The sequence below is a fragment of the Zingiber officinale genome, chromosome 7A (assembly GCF_018446385.1).
Source record: "Zingiber officinale cultivar Zhangliang chromosome 7A, Zo_v1.1, whole genome shotgun sequence".
Classification (NCBI taxonomy): domain Eukaryota; kingdom Viridiplantae; phylum Streptophyta; class Magnoliopsida; order Zingiberales; family Zingiberaceae; genus Zingiber; species Zingiber officinale.
This window is the reverse complement of record NC_055998.1, coordinates 101,086,056-101,108,364: the sequence shown is the minus strand read 5'-3', so window position 1 is coordinate 101,108,364 and position 22,309 is coordinate 101,086,056. Positions and strand designations below refer to the sequence as shown.

At 36.6% G+C, this 22,309-nt stretch overlaps 3 protein-coding genes across 3 annotated transcripts; all 3 read right to left on the bottom strand.

Annotated features, from left to right (window-relative positions):
* Positions 1–9,339: 9,339 nt before the first annotated feature.
* LOC122000315 (probable xyloglucan endotransglucosylase/hydrolase protein 26) lies at positions 9,340–9,874 on the bottom strand. The gene has a single exon (XM_042554760.1). The coding sequence runs from the start codon at positions 9,754–9,756 to the stop codon at positions 9,427–9,429; it is 330 nt and encodes a 109-aa protein (XP_042410694.1). The 5' UTR covers positions 9,757–9,874; the 3' UTR covers positions 9,340–9,426.
* Positions 9,875–9,910: 36 nt separating this feature from the next.
* LOC122000314 (xyloglucan endotransglucosylase/hydrolase 2-like) lies at positions 9,911–10,913 on the bottom strand. Its single transcript, XM_042554759.1, has 3 exons — positions 10,767–10,913; positions 10,215–10,315; positions 9,911–10,123 (listed from the first exon to the last, which is right to left on the bottom strand). The coding sequence occupies exons 1-3, from the start codon at positions 10,885–10,887 to the stop codon at positions 9,926–9,928; spliced, it is 420 nt and encodes a 139-aa protein (XP_042410693.1). The 5' UTR covers positions 10,888–10,913; the 3' UTR covers positions 9,911–9,925.
* Positions 10,914–12,963: 2,050 nt separating this feature from the next.
* Positions 12,964–14,482, bottom strand: LOC122000313. Its single transcript, XM_042554758.1, has 5 exons — positions 14,460–14,482; positions 14,106–14,348; positions 13,888–14,028; positions 13,552–13,804; positions 12,964–13,404 (listed from the first exon to the last, which is right to left on the bottom strand). Exons 2-5 carry the CDS (start codon positions 14,280–14,282, stop codon positions 13,310–13,312), a joined length of 666 nt encoding a protein of 221 aa, XP_042410692.1. The 5' UTR covers positions 14,283–14,348; positions 14,460–14,482; the 3' UTR covers positions 12,964–13,309.
* Positions 14,483–22,309: the final 7,827 nt, after the last annotated feature.

Genomic DNA, 22,309 nt, shown 5'->3' with positions numbered 1-22,309 from the left:
GACAATAGATCTCATACTTTTTGATAAGATGATGAATGTTATAATGGATTAGCATTGTAGATGTTCTAACCATTGCTTAATAATTATTTATACTTAGCTGTTAATTTTAATTAATTTAAAATAATTTTTAATAAAATTTAATTAATTTTAATTAAGTTGGTTTAGTGACAACCTTGAAGCAGTTACCCAATCACTGCTATAAGTATTTCATAGTGGTTTTTATATAATAATAATTTTATTAAAATGAAATAGTTAATTTTTAGATTATAACTGCTCTAAAAAGTAGAGATTTTTATTATAAAACATATGACAGATTTTTTTTAAAAAAAAAAAATCTTTAATAATTTAGATTTTTGGTTTTCCAAACAGATTAATCTTCCGATCTCATAAAAAAAATGTTATTGATCACTAAAATAAATTACTCATATCGATAGTTTCCTACTCCTCACAATTTTCCCTCTAAATAAATTGAGCATATTTCAATCTAGAATCAAATCATGATGCTGTAAATACCATCAATGGTGTCTTACCGTTGTACCTTGTCTTGGGGCGACATAGTCACATAGATCCTTTTGGCTTTTTAAAATAGGATAATTAGTATGAGGTGTTATTTGGATTTTCATCTTGCTCTTTTTGTTTTGTTTTTTTTTTTTTTTTGCTAATATAGGGTGTCTTTTTTTGTAAAAAAAATGGACCTTTTTATTTTTAACTTTCTCTATTTATCAATATATTATTACTTTATTGAAAAAAAAAAACTGAGAAACATGATGCGAAGCCTACTATTGACAGTGAGAAGCCCACTTCATAATTATTATGTTACGCTAGAATAATAAAGGATATTTAAAACAATTAAGAAACCGTCAGAGAAGGACACAACGCTATTAACTATTTGCATTTGATAGAATTGATGCGTAAATAGTTGATATTGTGACGAGAATCAATTCAACATGAATTCCAGCACAAACTGTCGTTGTTATTGTTGAGATTGATTAACAATAAATAGACCGTCGCAGCCATTTAAGTAACTAATTAGTCTATTTGTAGACAACAGGCTAAGATACGAAGGAAAATCAGGGAAGAAAATCAGAAGAATTTTAAAAAAAAACAAAAGAGAAAATTCATTTGCTAAAAAAATAAAATTTTATTAATAATTAAGGGATAATTTTTTGTACAACTAGACATGTATTTATATAATTTATATAAACTATAGACTTTAAGACTAAAAAAGAAAAAAAAATTCTGAAATATTTACCTCAATTTTAATCTTGTAGAGAAAGAAAAGAGAGGGAGTATATTTAATGTTTGACTTTTAATTATTTTGAATAATTTTTATGGATTTTAAAAGTCTAGGTGTATTCAATTTAATAAATTTTATAAATTTTATAGAAATATAGTGATATCCAAATTAAATTTTTATAGAGTTTTAAAAAGGCATGTGTTATTCAAACTTTACTTTTTAAAAATTTATTAAAATCTTTTGATATTTAAAGTTTCAATAGATTTTTATGAATTCTTTTAGAATTCCTTGGATATAAATTTTAATTAATAATAGCTCTCCCAAACACTTGGTACAACTTTAAAAATAAAATAAAATGTTTTCTCCACACCCTTAGATTTTTATAGATTTCAAATCGTCTTAATTTTTTACGAATAAGTCATTTCTTTTCCTGCTTCTCAATTTTGATTATTTTTTTTATCTAAAAGGCTATGTCGTTCAACCTCTCAGCGGTTTGCATCAAACTCTCAACATGCATTTTAGATAAGTCGACAGCCGCTTGCAGCCTTTTCTCTAGTGGTGGTTCACGGTGGCAAGTTGTAGACGGATATTTTTCTCTGGTTACTCGTGATGGGAAACAACGAGGAGTGTCATCTGATGAAGTCTGCTGTGCGCCGGAAAGGAGGAAAACAAATAGAAAAATTATTTGAGACGGCTAGTGATGCTTCCGTCGGCTACTTGCGAGCAAGTCGAAATCAAAGTCGATTTGAATGGTGGCGCTGCACATATAGGGAAGAGAAACTTGAGACATTAGGTTTTAATATAAAATATATATTAATAAATTAAATTAATTCTCAACTTAATTAATAGATAATTTAATAAAGTCTAATGAAATTATACCCTAGAAAGATTCTATAAAATTTATTTAAATCTTAAAATTTCCTAAATAAATTTTATATATTTATATTTATTTATTTTAATAATCTTATTACTAACCAAATTAATAATAATATTATTAATTATATTACTAATCAAATTTATCAATTCAACACTTTATTAAAAGTTTGACCAAATTAAAGGGCAGATCAACATTTCATGATAATTTAGATCAAGTTTGTAAATAAAAAAATTTAAAATTATTATAATATTATTGGATTTAAAATTATATTATTATTTTTTTTAATTACAAAGTGCGACATTATCCTCTCTTTGTTTTTAGCTAAAATAAGATAAAAGTATAAAAAGTTAAAAAAGTTTTTTTTATGGACAGGTATGTTATTTATTATTTTATTAAAAAAATAAATTTAATTAGGTATTTTAGATTTTGTTTAAAAATAAATATTGTATGAGACTATGACCACCTACGCTTTTCTAAGATTGAATACACTCCCTTAAATCCACAAGTTTCCATGAAATTTATAAATGTCTATAAAAATCTTACAAAAAAGTCTATAGAACTCCATGGAATTCTTTTCACAGCTATATGAGATTCTATAAAAATCAATAAAAATCAATAAAAATCTATGAACTCCATAAAATTTTATCATTAAAAAAAAGTTAATGAAAGTATTCAATCTCTTGATTGAATGCATCGCTCAAAATCTCTTAACAGAAATTGAAATTAACATAATAAAACGCTGATATAGATAAACTAGGACCCATAAATATCAGAAATATCAAAATTATCTTAAATACCATAAAAATTGAAATTACTAAAAATAGTAAAATACTCCAAAAAAGGCTTAGACGGTAAAATTTGGGCCCAAAATTTGACGATTATGGATTCTCAAGTAACAAATGTAAATTTTGAAATTCTGCACTTGTAACCACCGAAAGAACTTGATTCTGAGTCCCAAATCAAAAGTTATAACCCTTTAAAGTTTGACTTAATCATGTATTAGCCACCCGGATTTAAAAGAACTTGCCCTCGAGTTCATATTAGCCTCATCATCATCCATCGAGTAAGGAGTTAAGTATTTCACATTGAAGATGTTAGACGTATTCAAATGACTAGGAAAACGTAAGTCATTGTCGTTGATCTTTTGCAGTATCTCACACGATCCAATCTTTCGATCTTTGAGTTTGTTATACTTGACCACAGGGAAATAATCACGAGGCGATACAGCCTAAACAAAGTCACCAACATCAAATATTACCTAATAACGATAATGGTCAACATGAGTCTTGTACTTAATGTTATTCTCTTGAATAGTCTACTTCACTTGCTCATGAAGATTCCGAAGATGCTTTGTCATTTCATTCATTTTAGGATTGAATCGTCTCATACGTGGAACATAAGCTAAGTCCAAAACCTCGGTTGGGTTTCGACCATAGATGATCTCAAAAGAACTCAAACATATGGTTTTGTTTCTCAATTTCTTATAGGCAAACTCAGTTTGAGGTAACGCCAAGTCCCACTACTTTGGCTTGGCTCCCGTCATACACCTTAGAAGATTTGCCAAACTATGATTCACCACCTCAATTTGCCTATTTGACTGGAGGTGGTAGGTACTGCTAAAATTTAATTGTGTTCCCAATTTTACCCATAAACTCTTCTAGAAATGGATAATAAACTTGGTATCATAGTCTGAAGTCATAGATCAAGAAATGTTATGTAAACGCACGATCTCCTTAAAGTAAAGATAGGCAATCCATACATCATCCATAGTCTTCCTATAAGCTATAAAATGTATCATATTTGAAAATATATCAACCACAACTAGAATAGAATCTGAGGTTCATTGGATGCGAATACAAAGTCCATACTGACGTTGAACCAAAGAGCTTTAGGAACAGGCAAGGGAGTATTATACTAGCCTAAATTGGTGTGAGTACCCTTAGAATGGTGGCAAACAAAGAACCGGTCTACAAAGTGGGTTGCATTATTGGTCAACTTAGGCTAATAAAAATCATCAGAGATAAGAGGTTGTGTATTGTCACGACCAAAGTGTCATTTATTATGAAGTTCACTTATAATATGTCGCCTTAGTGAACAATTCAAAAGGCACAACTGCAAATCCCATAACAAATAACCATTATGTAGAATAAAATCGTGGAGAAGACCATTATACACCTCCTAGAATATCCGTCCGAATGAAGGAACCATTGCGTACGTATCTATGAACACTTCAAAATCGATAACTTTGGTACTCATAGTGGTAAGTAATGAAGAGTGATTGCTCAGGGCATCCACTACACAATTCAGGCTCCCCGCTTGATATCTCAATGTAAAGGTAAACTCCTACAAATATGCCACTCAATTGGCATACCACCTACTCAGCTTATGTTGGTCTTGAGGTACTTTAAGACTTCATGATTAGTAAAGAAGATGAATTCTCTCTATACCAAGTAGTGCCACCAATACTTTAAAGACTGAACAATGACATAGAATTTTAAGTTGTAGGTAGAATAATTCTTCTTAGATCTGAACAGTTTTTCACTAAAGGCAATCAGATACCCAGATTGGCTCAAAACACCCCCTATCCAAATATTGGACGCATCACCATTAACCTCGAAGACTTTGTCAAAATTAGGAAGTACGAGAACTGATGCCTCGGTCATCTTCTATTTGACCAAATGAAACTAGTCTCTGCTTCTTTGGACCACTTGAAATCTTATCCCTTAAGACACTCTATGAAAGGAGCAATCAAAGTGTTAAAGTTTCTGGTGAACCGACGATAGAAGGAAGCCAAGTCATGAAAACTTTTGACATCGTGCAAGGACCTTAGCTGAGGCCACTCTAAGACCACATCTATCTTTGCTTGATTTGCATGTACACCATTAATAGATGCAATAAGGCCAAGAAAAGTTATCGATGTAGTAAAGAAAGAACACTTTTGTATATTGATAAATAAACACTCAGTCTTTAACTTTTTAAAAATAGCACAGAAGTGGTCGAAGTGGGATACCTATGTTGGACTATAAACGAGAATGTCATCAAAGTAAACCACTATAAACTTTTCTATGAAAGGTCACATATCTAATGCATGAATCTCATGAACGTGTTAGGTATTACCATCTACTCATATATACCATGTTGCATCTTGAATGTCGTCTTCCATTCTCCAAGCCTTATTCTAAGCTGGTGGTAGCCACTTTTAAGATCAATTTTTAAGAGACCTTAGAACTAGATAGCTGATGTAAAAGAGAGATTTTAATCTTTCCTTTTTTGTAGTTATCTATAATGTTTTAAAAGAGAGATTTTAATTTTGACAAAATTTTTCTTTTTTGTAACCATGATTTAAAAGAAAAGTTTTAATTTTAATCTTTCTTTTTTTGTAGCCTTCTACATTGTTTAAACGAGAGAGATTAATTTTAAAACTTTCCTTTTGTAGCCATCACAATAGGAAATTTAAAAGAGAGATATTTTAATTATTATTAAAATTTTCTTTTTTACCATAACCAAGGATTATAAAAGAGAGGTAGAGGGTGTCTTATGAATAACACACATATCTCTACAATTTCTCTCCTCTCTTTTCCTGGGTGGTCGGTCTCTCTCCCTTTCCTCTTTCTAAGGCCGGCGACACCTTGTTTCTTCTCTCTCTTTCTTCTTTCTAAGGTTGGCACCCATCTCTTCTTGGTGGCCGAAACTTGAAAGAAAAGGAGCACTTGGTGGTTGGTTGCTTGAGAGGAAGAAGAAGAGAAGAAAGTTTCCTATTTTGGCATTCCTTGGTGGCCAAAATTTCTTGGAGGAGAAGAAGTGGTTCGGGTGGATTTCATCTTGGTAGATCGTCGCCCACATGACATCCAAGAGGAGGAGAGGAATACAACAGAAGATCAAGAGGTCTTTGTTTATGATATGGGTTAAGTTTCATGGGTCCCCGATAAGGAAAGTAAGAGAGAGGATCAAACGAAGAAGATAGGTTAATATTGGCCGGGATATCCTCAAAGGAGGTAGGCCAATATCGATCGAGACATACTTTTAGGAAAGAAGACCAATATCGGCCGGGATATACCTCCAAAGAGGGTAGGTTTGTATCGACCGAAATATACTTCCCAAGAGGAAGATTCATATCAAGAGGCATATACCTCAAAGGAGATAGGTCAATATCGATCGGGCTATACCTCCAAAGCAGGTAGGTTCGCATCGACCGAAATATGCTTCCCAGGAAGAAGATTCATATCAATTGACATATACCTCAAAAGAGGTAGGCCAATATCGGACGGGATATACCTCCAAAGAGGGTAGGTTTGTATAGACCGAAATATATTTCCCAAGAGGAAGATTCATATCAAGAGGCATATACCTCAAAGGAGGTAGGCTAATATCGGTCGGGCTATACCTCCAAAGGAGGTAGGTTCGCATCGACCGAAATATGTTTCCCAGGAGGAAGATTCATATCAAGACGCATATACCTCAAAGGAGGTAGGCTAATATCGGCCGGGCTATACCTCCAAAGGAGGTAGGTTCGCATCGACCGAAATATGCTTCCCAGGAAGAAGATTCATATCAATTGGCATATACCTCAAAGGAGATGAGCCAATATCGACCGGGATATACCTCCAAAGAAGATAGGTTCGCATCGACCGAAATATGTTTCCCAGAAGGAAAGCCGAAACTGGCCGATTGACCAATACCTGGGAAAGATACTTGATAAAATATAACCTAGGGCTAGTTAGGATCAATCACATAGAAGGTTGCCTCATTAACTAAACCTAATCATGATTAACTTCGATCGATATAAGGAATATTGGTACACTGAGTTATCTGCAGCAAGAGGGGTGAAACGATAATTAACGAAAATATATGTAATATGTAACTATATGACAGGAATTATATATTTTGGCGGGAAATATGTTTTTAGATTGTTTTGCAGGTGCTAAACGATAAAGAAGGTACATCTGGGGTACAAGAAAGATTCCTTAAAAGGTCATTCACCACAAGTACACGGCTTACGTCATCTCATAACAAACTCTAACAAATCGGGGTCCACTTCATGACTACGGAGGTTATATGAAGTGGTATAAAAGGGGGAATTCTCTCCGTTAGCCAGGTAGGTTCACATCATTGCGCACATTCATAACCCTAATTTCCAGTTACTGTTCAACCTCTTCTTCCTCCTTCTTCCACACCGAGAGAGATCACTGACTTGAGCGTCGGAGGGCCTAGCCAGGGATTCCCATCCCGGTCTTAGGTCACTGACAATAGTGTTGGTTGGTCTCTTGTGCGCAGGAAATCTGGGAGGCTCCAAATTTGTGTGTCTCTTTGATTGGGTTTCTCTCTCGTCATCAGATCTTCGTACAAGGAAAGCATTCGATAGCCCTATTTTTCCTGATCCGCTTTGGGTTTCTCGGATCGAGGTTCTCCAAGCTTTCTTCTCCACCAACCGCGGGTTTTCTTCTTCCGGATCTCCGTCTCGCCTAGCTTCTCAGACAGGATCAGTTTACAAAGAAAGGTATAACTAATTCTTAATTCCACAGCGAAACTAGTTTTCCTTTGTATGAATCCTGAAATACCAACACAAGAGGCTAGCGATTTCATGTTTCATTTTTTGTGTTTCGATTTAATGTTTTGATCTTGTACTTCTATTGAGGTCTCTGTAATTAAACCTAGGGTTATTGTAAGAAGTTGAAATATCCAATTTCTTTGAAAGGCTTTGTTTAGTAAGTGATGGATGATCTCATACCCAAGAAGGTCGAGTGTCTCGCCATGTTTAACCTGGAAGTCAATCCTTGAAATAGATATTTAATCAACTTCTGTAACATGGGATGAACTTGGATTAATAATGTTAAGTATCGTTTGCAATCCAAGTTTTAACTACTGAAGAACACATGAGTTGAATTTGATGAAGTAAAAATGTTAAGTTCCGTTTCCAATTCAAGTTTAACTCATGAGAAACACATAGGCTGTTAGGAAAGTTCTGTGCTTGTACAAATTTTTGTACAGGGGAAGCAGAACGAAACTCCGAGTAGCACACCGGTTAGGTTTCCTCAAGCTAGCTCGCATAAACAGACTTGTCATTCTTGGTCGGGTCTGAATCATGATAGCAGGGAGAAAGGGACTCTGGTCGCGCCCTTCCGTCCATCTAGTCTGTTCATCAGCACTTAGTAGACCGACCCGGGTTGCCTCGATCACACCCGGGCGGGATAGAAGGCGCTACGCGACAACGAGTCAGGGAATCATAACTGTCTGTCAGAGAATAACTACTGCATGTCAGGGAATATTCTTATGGTTGGGGTCATCTGCAAATAGAACTTTCCTCCAGTCTATAGGATCAGGCCACATGTCCTCCACCACCCGACAAGTCCTAACACCCGACACCCTCTGGCAGGGGTCAGTCTCCAGAAGGTACGCACTGTCATATAAAAAGGGTGTCCTCTTTCTTGCGCAGGTACGCTCACTTGCATACTTGTCTTCTACTTTTTTTCTTTCTTCGCACACTATTCTTTTGGGGGAAAAATATCTGACTTGAGCGTTGGAGAGCCTGCTCTGGGGACTTTTTCCTGATTCTCGACCTCTAACATTCCGTGTGTTTGTCTGAGTGTGCACAAAGTTCTAGTACCACCGATTCAGGCCCAGCAGTCCTTCAGGGCCACGTGAAGGTCTGTTCTCTAAAGCTCGTACGATCGTAGCATCACAGTCTTCTCCCTGTCAATGCCAGCGACACTTCATCCGACCTTCATCCGACTCAGATTCCGGACATGATCAATTTCATTTGTGTTTTTCCCAGCAGTGTTCCAATATTATTAACATTATCACTTATAGACTATGCATTAGGCGGTGACTTTGTTCAACTTCATGGCATTAGTCGAGGTCGAAAGCAATTGGTGTTATTCTCACAAAGAGACCCAAACCATCACAAAAGTCTTTATTTAGCTCTAAGTTCGTAGTTGTAGTTGTTAGTTTCAGGAAACAAGTAATCCATATGGAGGTTTTTCTAAATTTCAATTTAATCGGTCTTGATCATTCCGCTGCAGTTCCAGATCAAAGAACCCAATAGCTTATAATTAATTATATACAATATACTTAGATGGTAGGAGCCTGCGCTTTCTTTCTTCTAGCGTTCATCATCATAAAACCATTTAGAACAGCACAACAAGAACAAGAAAAAGGAATGCAAGAGTTTATTTGTACTCAACAGTATAATAATTAAGAAAAAGAAAATGGAAAATTTTTTAAGCGAACAAATTAAAAGGGTAGCAATGGTCGGCACGGGCGGCCATGAATGTAGGTAAAATCAGGAATCCGATATGAAATCCTCGATCGTCTGCTAGTACAAAGGCAGAGAGCACTCAGGAGGCATCGCCCCTTTGAATCTCTTGCTATCCCGGCAGTAATCGTAGATCATGTATTTGTTTCTCACCCACATAAGCTGGCCCTGCTGCGCGTAGTTCAGCCTGCTGTAGGCTGGAGCCGTCCACCAGTTGGCAGGGTTGTTGGCCGAGCACTGCGAAGTGCTGCCCTGCGAATCCCACGGACAAGTCCTCAGATTCACCTGCTGGTATCTCGCCGCAAACGGAGCCCTCTTCCAGTCGATCTTCACCCGCCCGCCCTGCGTCGCCCAGCTGTCGCCATTCCAAATGCTGGAGTAGGCCTTCATCGCTTGCTGGTTCGGATACGCAACTCCATACTTTTGGTAGTTTCTGAAAAGCCGAATAGGGATGCTATCGATCAACCACCTGCCACGATATATAATATATGCACTCCATCGGTTAATGATTCTCTGATCATTGCAAGCTTGAGGAAAGACAGAGAGAGAGACAGAGAGTTTACACGATTTGGCTGGGATTCCAGTGAATGGTGTAGTTGTGAAAGGCCGCAGTTGGGTCGAACCAAAGATAAAACTGCTGTTCCCTTCTTCCTACCCCTCGAGCCCAGATGTTGGTGTGGACGATGTAAGGCTGCCCCGATACGTTACCAAGGAACTCGAAATCGATCTCGTCGTGCTTGTCTCCGGTCGAAGACACCTGCAACGTCATGAACCATTAATTCTGAAATTAGCATATGTTAGTTAATTATTAGCCTTGTAATTAATTAATTAATGTACATAGGACTTACATAATATGTAGTCACAGTGCCAGCAGAATTTCCTTGGACGAGCTTAATTTGCATCTCTACGCTTCCGAACATAAACTGCTTCCTCGTTTTGATCCCACAGCCTGAAAACACCGTGCCGTGCCAAATAATATAGCAGCAGTTATGTACTTTAATTTAATAATATTAACTGTAGTTTGAATAATATTAACTGCATGTATTAATGGTAAGTAATCAGTTGATAAATCTAAATGATTAAATTGTTTTTTTAAGTAAATCAAACTGATGGAACAAACAGATTTTAAATTGAATTACCGAATTTACCGAACATTTCTTATCAGTTTATTGGATAATTAAATCGGATTAATTTATTAGTCCAGTTGCGTTCGATTTACATAGATCAGTCAACAACTGATTATGATTTAATAGGTTTAACTGATTTATAAAATTTAAAATTGAAATCCAATCAAATAAATAATAAAAACTGATTTTTAAAAAAACATTAAATTAAATTAAAATTGAACTTCCGGATTGGTTAATTTCGATTTAACTAATATGTTACGCTAAATAAAATACCTGAGGCGTTGTTGAGGTTGAGTGCCAAGTTTGTTCCATTGTTCCACACGGCCAAGTTGCGAGGTCCCCAGTAGCAGACCATGTCTCTGTAGAAGTTGAAGTCTGCGAGGGCTTGCCCCATGGCCACGAGAAGAACAAATCCGAAGACTAAATTGCCCAGGATCCTCGCCATTGCCAGTCCCTCGACTCTTGTGTCTATGAAATTTGGGTTGAGGAATAACCATGAATGGACCAATATTTATAGGCTGCTGCTTGAAAATTGCTGATCCAGTTCACCTTTGCATTTCTTATGAGAGATGTGCCTTCCACTAATGTGCTAATCTTCTGATACAAAATGCATATCAATTAGCTAACTCTCGTTGGCCGCTTCTACTGATAATAGTTTTTAGGTTAAATTGCAATATTTCATTTTATGCTGATAAAGTGATGATCTTAAAATCATGAGTGAAAGGTAAGAAAATAGATTGCGGGACACAAATTAATAGAGTCATGGGTTCGTGAAAGGGCAGTTCATGCATTGCGCGTCATTGTGGTGCGCTAGCTAATGCACCTAACTCTTGTAATTAGGACCGAGCTTTATGGATTTTTAACAGCTTAACAACAATGACTTGGGGAAATCAGGGACATGGACTTGTCCTCCACGCCTTTAAGAAAACTTTATTATGATCATTATTAATGCATTTCCTTGATGAGAAGTGCGGAATCTACTGAGAAAGTCGAAGGTGCTCATGCATATGTTCCGATTGTCTATGTGAACTTTTGTTTCATAGCAACTCATTACATTAAAAATAGCTTGTGCTACCTGTATGTTTGTATTCTTTTAAATGGATATGACTTGTATCTAAGTAGCATTTTGACATTGGATAGAATAATGATTATTCCAGAGGTAAAAGTTTAGAAACAAATTATAATAAGACATGAGAAATCGATACATGAAAATAAATTATCATCTTTAGATTTAAATAGAGATGAAAATAACCTCTTACATATCAGTCGTGCATCCGTACGTTTAAATACATACAAACCTTAACTTGTAAAAGATGAAAATACCCTTTGACCTGAAAATAAAAAATTATTAAAAAATAATAATAAAAATATTCAAAGTCTCCGATAAAGTCATAATGATATTTTTAATCCAAAATTCCCTTATATGGGTTCCACCATTAATAAATCATAGATCTACCAATAAACTTTGATTTAAAAATATCTGCTTCTAACATCCAAATTAAAAATTATAGTCCTTAAAATTCACTCCTGCATCAATCCTACGTCACATCTGAGTTGCATGACCATCACAAATTGATTGAGTCAATCCACATAGATGAGTATAATGTTGGTCGCATTGCTCGGGTTGATCACAAACTTAACATAGAGGGGCTATATAAGACTTTTACAAACCAAACATCAGAATACCTACTCCATATAATTACTTTTCATAAACTAAGATGAGAAAAACTATTTTCATATTCCTTAAAAGTAATTATTATATTATTTTGTATTCTATCTTGTGAATCAAACATGTTATTCTACAAGTGAAACATGAAAAGATAAGCAAGCTCTCCGAGTTTTATTTGCAAAAAGTTTAGCACTAACATGGTTTTGGGCCACTTAACACCACTCATTTGATTTAGTGATTTATAAACGAGGACTAATGCAAATAGAGATGAGTAATCTTTGCATTAATCCAATCTGGCTTAGCTCAGCACACCAGGTTGATGCGACCAATGCAACTCCCTCTAACCTAACCGACTTAGCATGTTCAGTCAAACGAGCCTAATCGACTTGCCACATTCATGATAACAAAAGAATAAATTTTGTTGGCCAAAATTTGACCTATTAAAATTCTCTATCGTTCAATCATAATACATGTATGTACATACATATAATTAATATATGCATATGATATTACTAAAATATTCTTGTACATACATGAATTCTAACTAATCAGATTTTGACTATTTAATATTACCCATAACAAAAAGATTATATTCAACCCCAATGCCTTTCCTAATCCGTCCTCAAAATATGTGGAAAAAATAAATCACAAAATTATCTTATAGTTTTTTACAAAGACAAATCTGTCAAAAATTAATTCTATCCTATTGTAATAAATGTTTGTTCAACGAAGAAAGACAGACAATTTCGAACACTACAAGACAAGACAGGGTTAAGAATGCTGCTGTCAGTAAACACGATCGATATCAATCAGAGCATTAAAAGAGTTAGCATTAATGAGATACATTGATTGCCCTTGAAGCCTACAAAACGAGTAAAATCAGGAGCTTATTGTCGACATATCCTTCCCTACTAAACCTGCATTATTTCATTCCTCCTGTCCATTCATCCTTTCAGTTTAAGCAAAACCCCAGCGTGAGGTTCAAACCAGAAACTTGCCCTCCTCCAGAAGCTAATGAATTCTTTTGCCATTACGATTAATAATACCTACGCCCACTGTGAGCTGGTGATGTTCCTCTTTACTTGTACCTGTTCGACTCCGATTAATTCCAAATGCACACAACTAGTAAGAGAGTTGGTGAAGTTGGTCAATAGGTCCACTCCTCAGGAAGGCAGGTCGCAGTGGCTGCAGGCTGGCCATGCCTTTGGCTCCTCACAGGGTTTGCTCTTCTCATAAATGGATCTGAAACAATTCAGACAATTCAGGAATAGTTCAGCAAAGAAAGAAAACGGTTTTGATTTTTTGTTTTTTCATACTTTGGACTGGAAGAGGCCAACGATCGAACACCTAGACGACTACTTGGTTGATGCTCTGCGAGAAGAAGTTTACCTGACTGATTTTGCTGCTCAGGTTTGTTGCCGGTCGTCCGTGGGAGGAAGACTCCGGTGCCTGCGGACTCTTTCCTCGCGCCGGAGTGCCAAAGGAAGAGTGCTCTCGTGCCGGATTCAGGGTGGGGTTGGTGGTGGAGTGGAAAAGAAGTCCGACGGGAAGAAGGCAGGCCTCTTGTCGCTTGGCTTTGTGTTTCTTCCCACGCGGCGTGCAGTTGCTGCTGCAGTAATTGCTGCTGCTTCAGGTGAAGGATCTGGAGCAAACAGGGTTTAGAATTTGAAGAAACACTGTATAAAAATGGCATTTTGAAGGGAAATTAGAAGAGGCGAGACGCACTCGAGCCGCCTGCAGCTGATGCAAAGCCAGCAAGGGACCGAGGGGGTACCCCAGAGGTCGGTTCAGAAGCCCACGCTCCTGCTTGCTCCGCCGTCGGTGCTCCGCGCCCCATCCGGCGGGCTCAGCGTGCAGATTCCACGCCTGCAGAGACAAAACTAAGACCAGTCGCGCAAGAAGATAACTCAAACACTTTGAGAGAGACAAACTCAGCCAGCCACCTCGCCGTCGTCGTGTAGGAAAGGGCGAGCCATCCCCATCCGCCTCACGAGGCCGGCCAAGTCGCCGCCTTTGTCGCCTTTGCTCCCAGCAGGAACACTCACACCGCGCTCCACAAAGAAGTCGTGGAAGAATCCGTCGTCGAGCAGGTCGGAAGGAAGCTGGAGGTCCTCCGCCATGCCTGAGGCACTGCCACTGCAGGATAGCAGAGCAGTTGTCGAGTGTGCGCTCTCGATGACACCAAACTGTGGCATTTTATAGACTTTGCATTACACACACAGAATACAAATTAGATAAAGCGTTCAAATTATAGAGTATATTTTTGCCTTTCATAGAGAAATCCTCCATCTCGATACCTTGGCTACCTTGTTTTCCTTCAGTTAATATGAGAAAAGAGGAAAAAATTTCTATATATGGAGAGAACAAAAAGATAATGACAAAAAGTGTATGCGTCGAGTTGTCAAATCAGTTTTTGATCCTTCACCAGTCTCAAGTCCCGAAGCGAAGCGTGGAAGACGACAAATCAGGATGGCCCTAGAGCCTCCTCGGTCCGTCGAATCTGGCCGTTGAGATGCGAGAGCGCGAATCGGGAGGCGGATGTGGAAGCAGCGGGACCCGTACGATCGCTCGCGCCCTGCTTACCTTTGGTGGCTTCTTTGGGCGTCCTCGTTCCAAGGAATGGCAACGAGATGGTTGGTCACCATTTTGGCGCAAAAGAAAATTGAAATTCCCGCTGAACTCATTTTTTTAATAAAAAATAATTATATATTAAAATATCCACATTAAAAAAATTAAATACTTCACTTAAAATATTTAGGATCATACCTTACTCTCACATATTTTAAATTTCATCAAATATTCTGTTAATTAAATATTTCATTCTTAAATATTTTAAATTTCACAATCAAATATTTTACTAACTAAATATATAAAATATCGAATAAAATAATAATTAAATAATAAAATTATTTGAGGAATAATCTTAATAAAATTTTTAGAAATTTTCTAAGGATTTTTTAAAGTTCGTATGAGATAATTTTTGAGGATAAATTAATAGGTATGAAAAATGTCTGTTTAAAATACCCAATTAAAATAGAAGTTAATAAGAAAATAACTTAGGCTTTAATTAAATTAAACCTAAGGTTTCTAATTTTCCTTTTATTTTCTTTCCTTATCTTCTCTTTCTCTTCTTATTTCTACTTGACTTTCCCCTCTCCCTCTCCGCCGTTTTCTCCTCCTTTCCCTATCTCCTACCCGACTCTCGACTCGCCCTTCTCCTTCATCGCGACACCGCCAAGCTCTCCCTTCCTCATCCTCTTCGTCGAGATGAGCTGCCGCCATCTACTTCCGAAGCACTATTTCCTCTTCCTCCTCTCTTCTGCCCGACACCGCTAGATTCCTCTGTCTCGTGCCCTAGCCAACTCTACGCCGAAGCTTCTCTCCTCCGCCGGCCTGTGTTCCCCGTCCCCTTTTTGGATCATTGATCGAGGTGAGGAGCTCGTCGTCCCTAACGCCACTGCCATCTCTCGACCCGAGCAGCGCCACCATCCCTTTGCCCTGTGCGCCGCCGCCCTTATCGACGCCGTGCCTTAGATCGCCAGCGTGAGGAGGTGTTCGGGGATTCGAGGGTAAGCCAACCTCAATCACCTTTCTCTTTTGATTCACCATCATGCCCTAGTTCCCGGTGCTTGCTGTTCTGAAGAATGACAATTGTTTGTGTTGTCGCCACAGAAGCCACAGGTTCTAGCAGGTCCGTTTTGCTCCCGGCAGCAAACTCGTTGTAATTTCGGCCACCAATCTCCAATGTCATGTTGGTTATTCTAGGAATATCATACCGGTTCCCCTGTATAAAAATTTTGTACAAGTCCTGAACCTTTCCTAACAATCTATTATGTTCTTTAGAAATTAAATTCGGAATCGCAAACGGAACTTAACATTATTGATTCCAAATTTAACTTATCTGTTCTTAGAGGTTTAGACTTGGATCGCATATGATACTTAACATTATAGATCCAAATCCACCTATGTTATAAATTCAATTAAATATTTATTTCGGAAATCGGCTCCCAGGTCAAACATGGCGAGACACTTGACCTTCTTGGGTATGGGAACATCCACCACTGCCTCGACAAAGCCTCTTAACGAAATTCAATATTTAATTTTCTTATATAACTCTAGGTTTAATCAAAAAGAACAATCGAATCACAAGATCGAAAAATAAAAGAAACACAACTTCGAAACAAATTCGAATATCTAGAATCTCTAGTCTCTTGTGTTTGGAATCATATAAAGAAAAACTAGTATGATGCGAAAAATAATTACTAGTTATACCTTTCTTTGTAAGCAACAACCTCTTGATCTTCTACCGTATTCCTTTACCTATCTCGGACATTGTGTGGGCAACGATCTACCGAGATGAGAACCATCCAAGTCCTTCTTCTTCCTTCTTGTAAGTTTCGACCAAGCACCTCTCCTTGAGATGATGAGTTTCGGCCACCACCACCAAGCTCCAAGGGATGATGCCGCCGGCCACCAAAGAAGAAGAGAAGAGGAGAAGCAAAGGAGTAAGGGCCGACCACCACCAAGGAAGAGAGGAGAGGAAAATAGAATAGAGTTGTGTCTCATGAAGACACCACTACCCCCTCTTTTATATTCCTTGGTCATGGCAAATAAGGAAATTTAATTACAAATAAAATTCCCTTTATTTTCCTTGTCATTGGTTAATAAAGAAAATTTAATTAAAATTCCTTTTAACCCTCTATTATGGTCAACCACATCACAAGCTCCAAATAAGGCAAGTTTTAATCATAAAAATAAAAATTTCTCTAATAATTTTTCCCTTCATGGTTGGTTATAAAAGGAAATTTTATAAATTAAAATATCTCTTTTAAAACATGTAGATGATTTTCAAAAAGGAAAGTTTTCTTCGAAATTAAAACCCTCCTTTTAACTATAAATAAGGAAAGATATCTAATCTTTCTCTTAATCTTTTGTAGAAAACTATAAAAGGAAATATTTAATTGTTAAACTCTCTTTTTAAATCATGGCTTCCAGATAAGGAAATATTTTAAACTAAAATCCTTTTAATTTGGTTAGGGTCGACCACACCATGCTTGGGCTCCAAGCATTGGTCGGTCCCTTCCAAGGCTCATCCTTTTGGTCTTGGTCGTCCCTAGCTTAGGCTCCAAGCTAACTTAGACGGCCACCTAAGGGTGGGTAGGAAGGTGGGTATAGGTAGGTATAATTCTTTATATACAAGAGGCTACGATAGGAACCGAGAGGAGGAATTAATTTTGATCTCCCAATGAAATTAAGCTTCCCATGTTCGCCCCAAACACCCAACTTAATTTCATCAATAATAATTCATACGACTAAAGAATTATTATTGAACTACCGCACCAATCACAAATTACATTTTTGAGCTTCTTCTTATCATGAGTGTGTTAGTCTCTCTGTGTTTAAGATGTAGAATGCCCACTAATCAAACGAGTTACTGACAACTCACTTAAATTAATATCTTAGTCCAAGAGTAGTACCACTCAACCTTATCGTCATGTCGGACTAAGTCCACCTGCAGGGTTTAACATAACAATCCTTATGAGCTCCTCTTGGGGGAATTATCAACATAGATTACTAGGACACAATTTCCTTCTATATTCAACAACACACTATAAATAATATCATTTCCCAACTTATCGGGCCTTTTGATTTATCAAGCTAAATCTCACCCTTTGATAAGTCAAAGAAATAAATATTAAATATATGTACTTGTTATTATATTAGGATTAAGAGCACACACTTCCATAATAACTAAGGTCTTGTTCTTTTATTAAGTCAGTATAAAAAGAACTTACCTTAAATGGTCCTGCTCAATACACTCAGAGTGTACTAGTGTAATTTATTAGTCAAAATAAACTAATACCTAATTACGCTACAACTTTTCCAATGGTTTGTTCCTTTCCATCTTAGTCGTGAGCTACTGTTTATAATTTATAAAGAACCGATAACATGATCTTCTATGTGTGACACCACTCACCATGTTATATATAATATAAATTAATTGAACAACTACACTTAGCATAAATGTAAATATTTGACCAATGTGATTGCTTATTTCAAAATAAATGTTTACAAAAGCTAGGCTTTTAGTATACACTCTAACAATCTTCCACTTATACTAAAAGACTAAGCTGTCATATCTGCTGCCATACATCTGATTCCCATCCCCTCCACATGCCGATCAAAAGCTTTCGCCGGAAGGGCCTTAGTGAAAGGATCTGCCAGGTTATCTGCTGATGCAATCTTGGTGGCCACGACTTCTCCTCGCTTTATGATGTCTCGTATCAGATGGTACTTGCGCTCTATATGTTTACTTGCCTTATGGGCTCGTGGTTCCTTCGAGTTTACAACTGCACCGCTATTATCACAATAAATTGTGATGATTTTGGGCAAACCAGGAATCACATCTAAGTCCATTAGGAAGTTCCTAAGTCATACAGTTTCTTTAGCTGCCTCAGAGGCTGCCACATACTCAGCTTCCAAGGTTGAGTCTGAAACACATTTCTGCTTAATACTCCTCCATACAATGACCCCATCTCCTAAAGTAAACACATAGCTTGATGTAGACTTACTATTGTCCCTATCTGATTGGAAGTCTTAATCCGTGTAACCCATAGGGAGCAAATCATCTGCTTGGTATACTAACATATAATCTCTAGTCCTTATTAGGTACTTCAATATATGCTTTATAGCAGTTCAATGCCCCTGTCCAGGGTTAATTTGATATTTGCTAACCATGCCCACGACAAAACAGATATCCGGTCTTATACACAGCATTGCATACATTAGGCTTCCGACAGCCGAAGCATAAGGAACTATTGGTTAGTCCTAGGAAGATCGTACCGGTTCCACTGTATAAAAATTTTGTACAAGTGTCGAACCTTTCCTAATAACCTATTGTGTTCTTTAGAAATTAAATTAGGAATCACAAACGGAACTTTACATTATTGATTCCAAATTTAACTTATCTGTTCTTAATGGTTGAGACTTGGATCGCAAGAGGAACTTAACACTATTGATCCAAATATACCTATGTTATAAATTCAATTAAATATTAATTTCTAAAATTGGCTTCCAGGACTACATAGCGAGGCACTAGTCCTTCTTGGGTATGAGATCATCCACCACCACCTAGACAAAGCCTTTTAAGGAAATCTAATATTTAATTTCCTTATATAACTTTATGTTTAACCAAAAAGAACAATCGAATCACAAATTTGAAAAAAAAAACACAAATTAAAAAAACTAGAATCTAATGTCTCTTGTGTTTGAAATTCATATAAAGAAAGACTAGCATGATGCGGAAAATAATTACTAGTTATATCTTTTCTTTGTATGCTAATAACCTCAAGATCTTCTGTCGTATTCCTCGCCTCCTCTTGGACGTCGAGTGGATGACGATCCTCCAAGATGAACACCACCCAAAAGCCTCTTCCTCCTTTTCTAAAATCCGGCCACGACCACCACCAAGGAACCAAAGAGAGCAAGGGGAAAGGGAAGGGAGAGAGGGCCGGCCACAAGAGAGAGCACCAATAAGAGAATAAGAATTGATGTATCATGAGGCCTCTCTTCCCCTTCTTTTATAATACTTGCCCAAGACAAATAAGGAAAGATTTTTACAAAAATTAAAATTTTTCTCTTGTTTTTCCTTTCCTCCTTTTATTTTTCCTTTTTCTCCTTTAATTGATTAAATGATTGGCCGACCCCTTGCTTGGGCACCAAGCAAGGGTGGCCGACCCTTAAAAGAAGGAAAAATAATTTTGTAAAAATTTATAAGCAAAGAATGAAAGTTCTTATAAAATTTTACAAGTTCTCTTTTAATTTACTAAAGTGGATGTTAAAAAAGGAAAGTTTTAAAAATTAAAATCAAGTTTTAAAATTTTAAACTTCTATTCTAAAATTTCCTTTTTTAAACATGGCTACAAAAAAGGAAAATTTTAAATCTAAAGCTCTCTTTTAAAAAACCATGTGGATGGTTAAAAAAAGAAAGTTTTAAAACTTTCTTTTAAACCATGTGACCTATTTCAAATAAGGAAAGTTTTGTAAATTTAAAATCCTTCTTTTAAAACTTGTAGTTATCTACAAAGAGAAGATTTTAAAAATTCAAAACACCCCTCCTAGTTTGAATTATTGTGGCCGGCCCCTTCTTGCTTGGGCACCAAGCAAGGGGCCGACCCCCATTGAGGAGGAAGTGGCCGGCCCCATGGCTTGGTCACCAAGCCATGGGCCGACCCTCCCTTAGACACCAAGATGGGTTTTTTCATGAGTAGATTTAAGGCATTAATGAGGCTACGACAGGGACCTAGAGGAGAAATTGGTTTTGGCGTCCCGACGAGCTAGAGGAGAAATTGGTTTTGACATCACACACCATGTTATCTACGATATAAATTAATTGAACAACTACACTTAACATAAATGTAGATATTTTTGACCAAAAGTGATTCTTTATTTCAAAATAAATGTTTACAAAAGCTAGGCTTTTAGTATACACTCTAACAATCTCCCACTTATACTAAAAGACTAAGCTGTCATATCTGTTGCCATACATCTGATTCTCATCCCCTCCACATGCCGATCAAAAGCTTTCACCGGAAGGGCCTTAGTGAAAGGATTTGCCAGGTTATCTGCTGATGCAATCTTGGCGACGACAACTTCTCCTCGCTTGACGATGTCTTGTATCAGGTGGTACTTGCGCTCTATATGTTTACTTGCCTTATGGGCTCGTGGTTCCTTCGAGTTTACAACCACACGACTATTATCATAATAAATTGTGATGATTTTGGGCAAACCAGGAATCACATCTAAGTCCATTAGGAAGTTCTTGAGCCATACAGCTTCACTACAAGAATTTGAACTTTTAGCGACGTATAGCATGGTTAACGCCGCAAAATATGACCTTTTAGTGATGCGTGGAATGTTTCGCGTCGCTATAAGATAGAACATTAGGAGGGAATTTTTCCACATTTATTTTGTATCATTTAGCGACGCATTAAACAATATGCGTCGTCAAATGAAGGCCTTTGGCGACACACATATCACTCCACGTCGCTAAAAGATAGCGTAAATTTTACTTGGATCATTTGGCGACACGACATAGAAAGCATGTCGTCAAATGTGACACTATGGCGACGCATTCTGTACTCAGCGCCACTAATAGTAGTGGAAATTTTTCCCACCTCAAATTGTGGTTATTTGGCGACGTAGATACATTAATCGTCGCTAAAATAAAATTCGAGATTAAAAATTTTCCAAAAATTTTATAAATTATAAATAAAAATAAATATCATTTGAAAATACATTAGAAAGAAATTTATTAAATAATTAATATTTTATTTTGTTTTAATAAATTAACTGTTCGTATTCTCTTTTAACAAAATTATAAATCAAAATAAATATCATTTAAAAACAAATCAAAAGAATTATTAAATAATTAATATTTTAATTTATTTTAATAAATTAACGGTTCGTATTCTCTTTTAATAAAATTATCAATCAAATTAAATATCATTTAAAAATAAATCAAACAAATGATTAAATAATTCTTATTTTATTTTATTTTAATGCATTAAAACCCTACCCTTTTCGTTCACGCTAAACCGATTTCACAAAAAGCCTTTTCGCCTGCCGATTTCTTCGTTCGTGCTTCTCACCATTGCCAATTTTTCTCTCCTGTGCATCTTGCTCGCCGAGTCGCCGAGGATCTCCTGCTCCCTCTCAACAGGTAAGCCTTCTCTGTTAGTTAGAGCCCTAAAACCAATCATTTGATGATTGTATGGACTCATTGTATCATATTCTTGTATATTAATAAAGGAATTTGTTTGGTTATTATACTTATTTGTATTAGTGCCAAATAGACTAAGTATAATAGCGTCCTTGAGTAGAAGGTTCATACCTATATATCAATCGATTAGTTGAATCGATAGTGAGATGATATAGGGAACACTACTCTAAATCATTCCTAGTCGAGTATTAACATTCAGGGACAATGTTAATACAATAAGACTAGCATGTAGGTCAGCTCGATGACTTGATCTCACAAGTCATGGATATAGAGATATCAAGCTGACACATGGGTATGCATTAGAGAATGTATACTGAATGACCCGCCATGAGAAAGTATCATGGATCGTTATATGAGTGTCATATA

Excerpts from the sequence above, each read along its gene's own strand:
- LOC122000314 (XM_042554759.1), bottom strand. The coding sequence starts at position 10,887 with ATGGGGCAAGCCCTCGCAGACTTCAACTTCTACAGAGACATGGTCTGC. Across the intron at positions 10,316-10,766 it reads CAACCTCAACAACGCCTCAG|GCTGTGGGATCAAAACGAGG; the intron begins GTATTTTATTTA and ends CGGTGTTTTCAG. Across the intron at positions 10,124-10,214 it reads GCACTGTGACTACATATTAT|GTGTCTTCGACCGGAGACAA; the intron begins GTAAGTCCTATG and ends ATGACGTTGCAG.
- LOC122000315 (XM_042554760.1), bottom strand. The coding sequence starts at position 9,756 with ATGAAGGCCTACTCCAGCATTTGGAATGGCGACAGCTGGGCGACGCAG.
- LOC122000313 (XM_042554758.1), bottom strand. The coding sequence starts at position 14,282 with ATGGCGGAGGACCTCCAGCTTCCTTCCGACCTGCTCGACGACGGATTC. Across the intron at positions 14,029-14,105 it reads TCCTACACGACGACGGCGAG|GCGTGGAATCTGCACGCTGA; the intron begins GTGGCTGGCTGA and ends TTGTCTCTGCAG. Across the intron at positions 13,405-13,551 it reads TGAGCAGCAAAATCAGTCAG|ATCCATTTATGAGAAGAGCA; the intron begins GTAAACTTCTTC and ends GAATTGTTTCAG.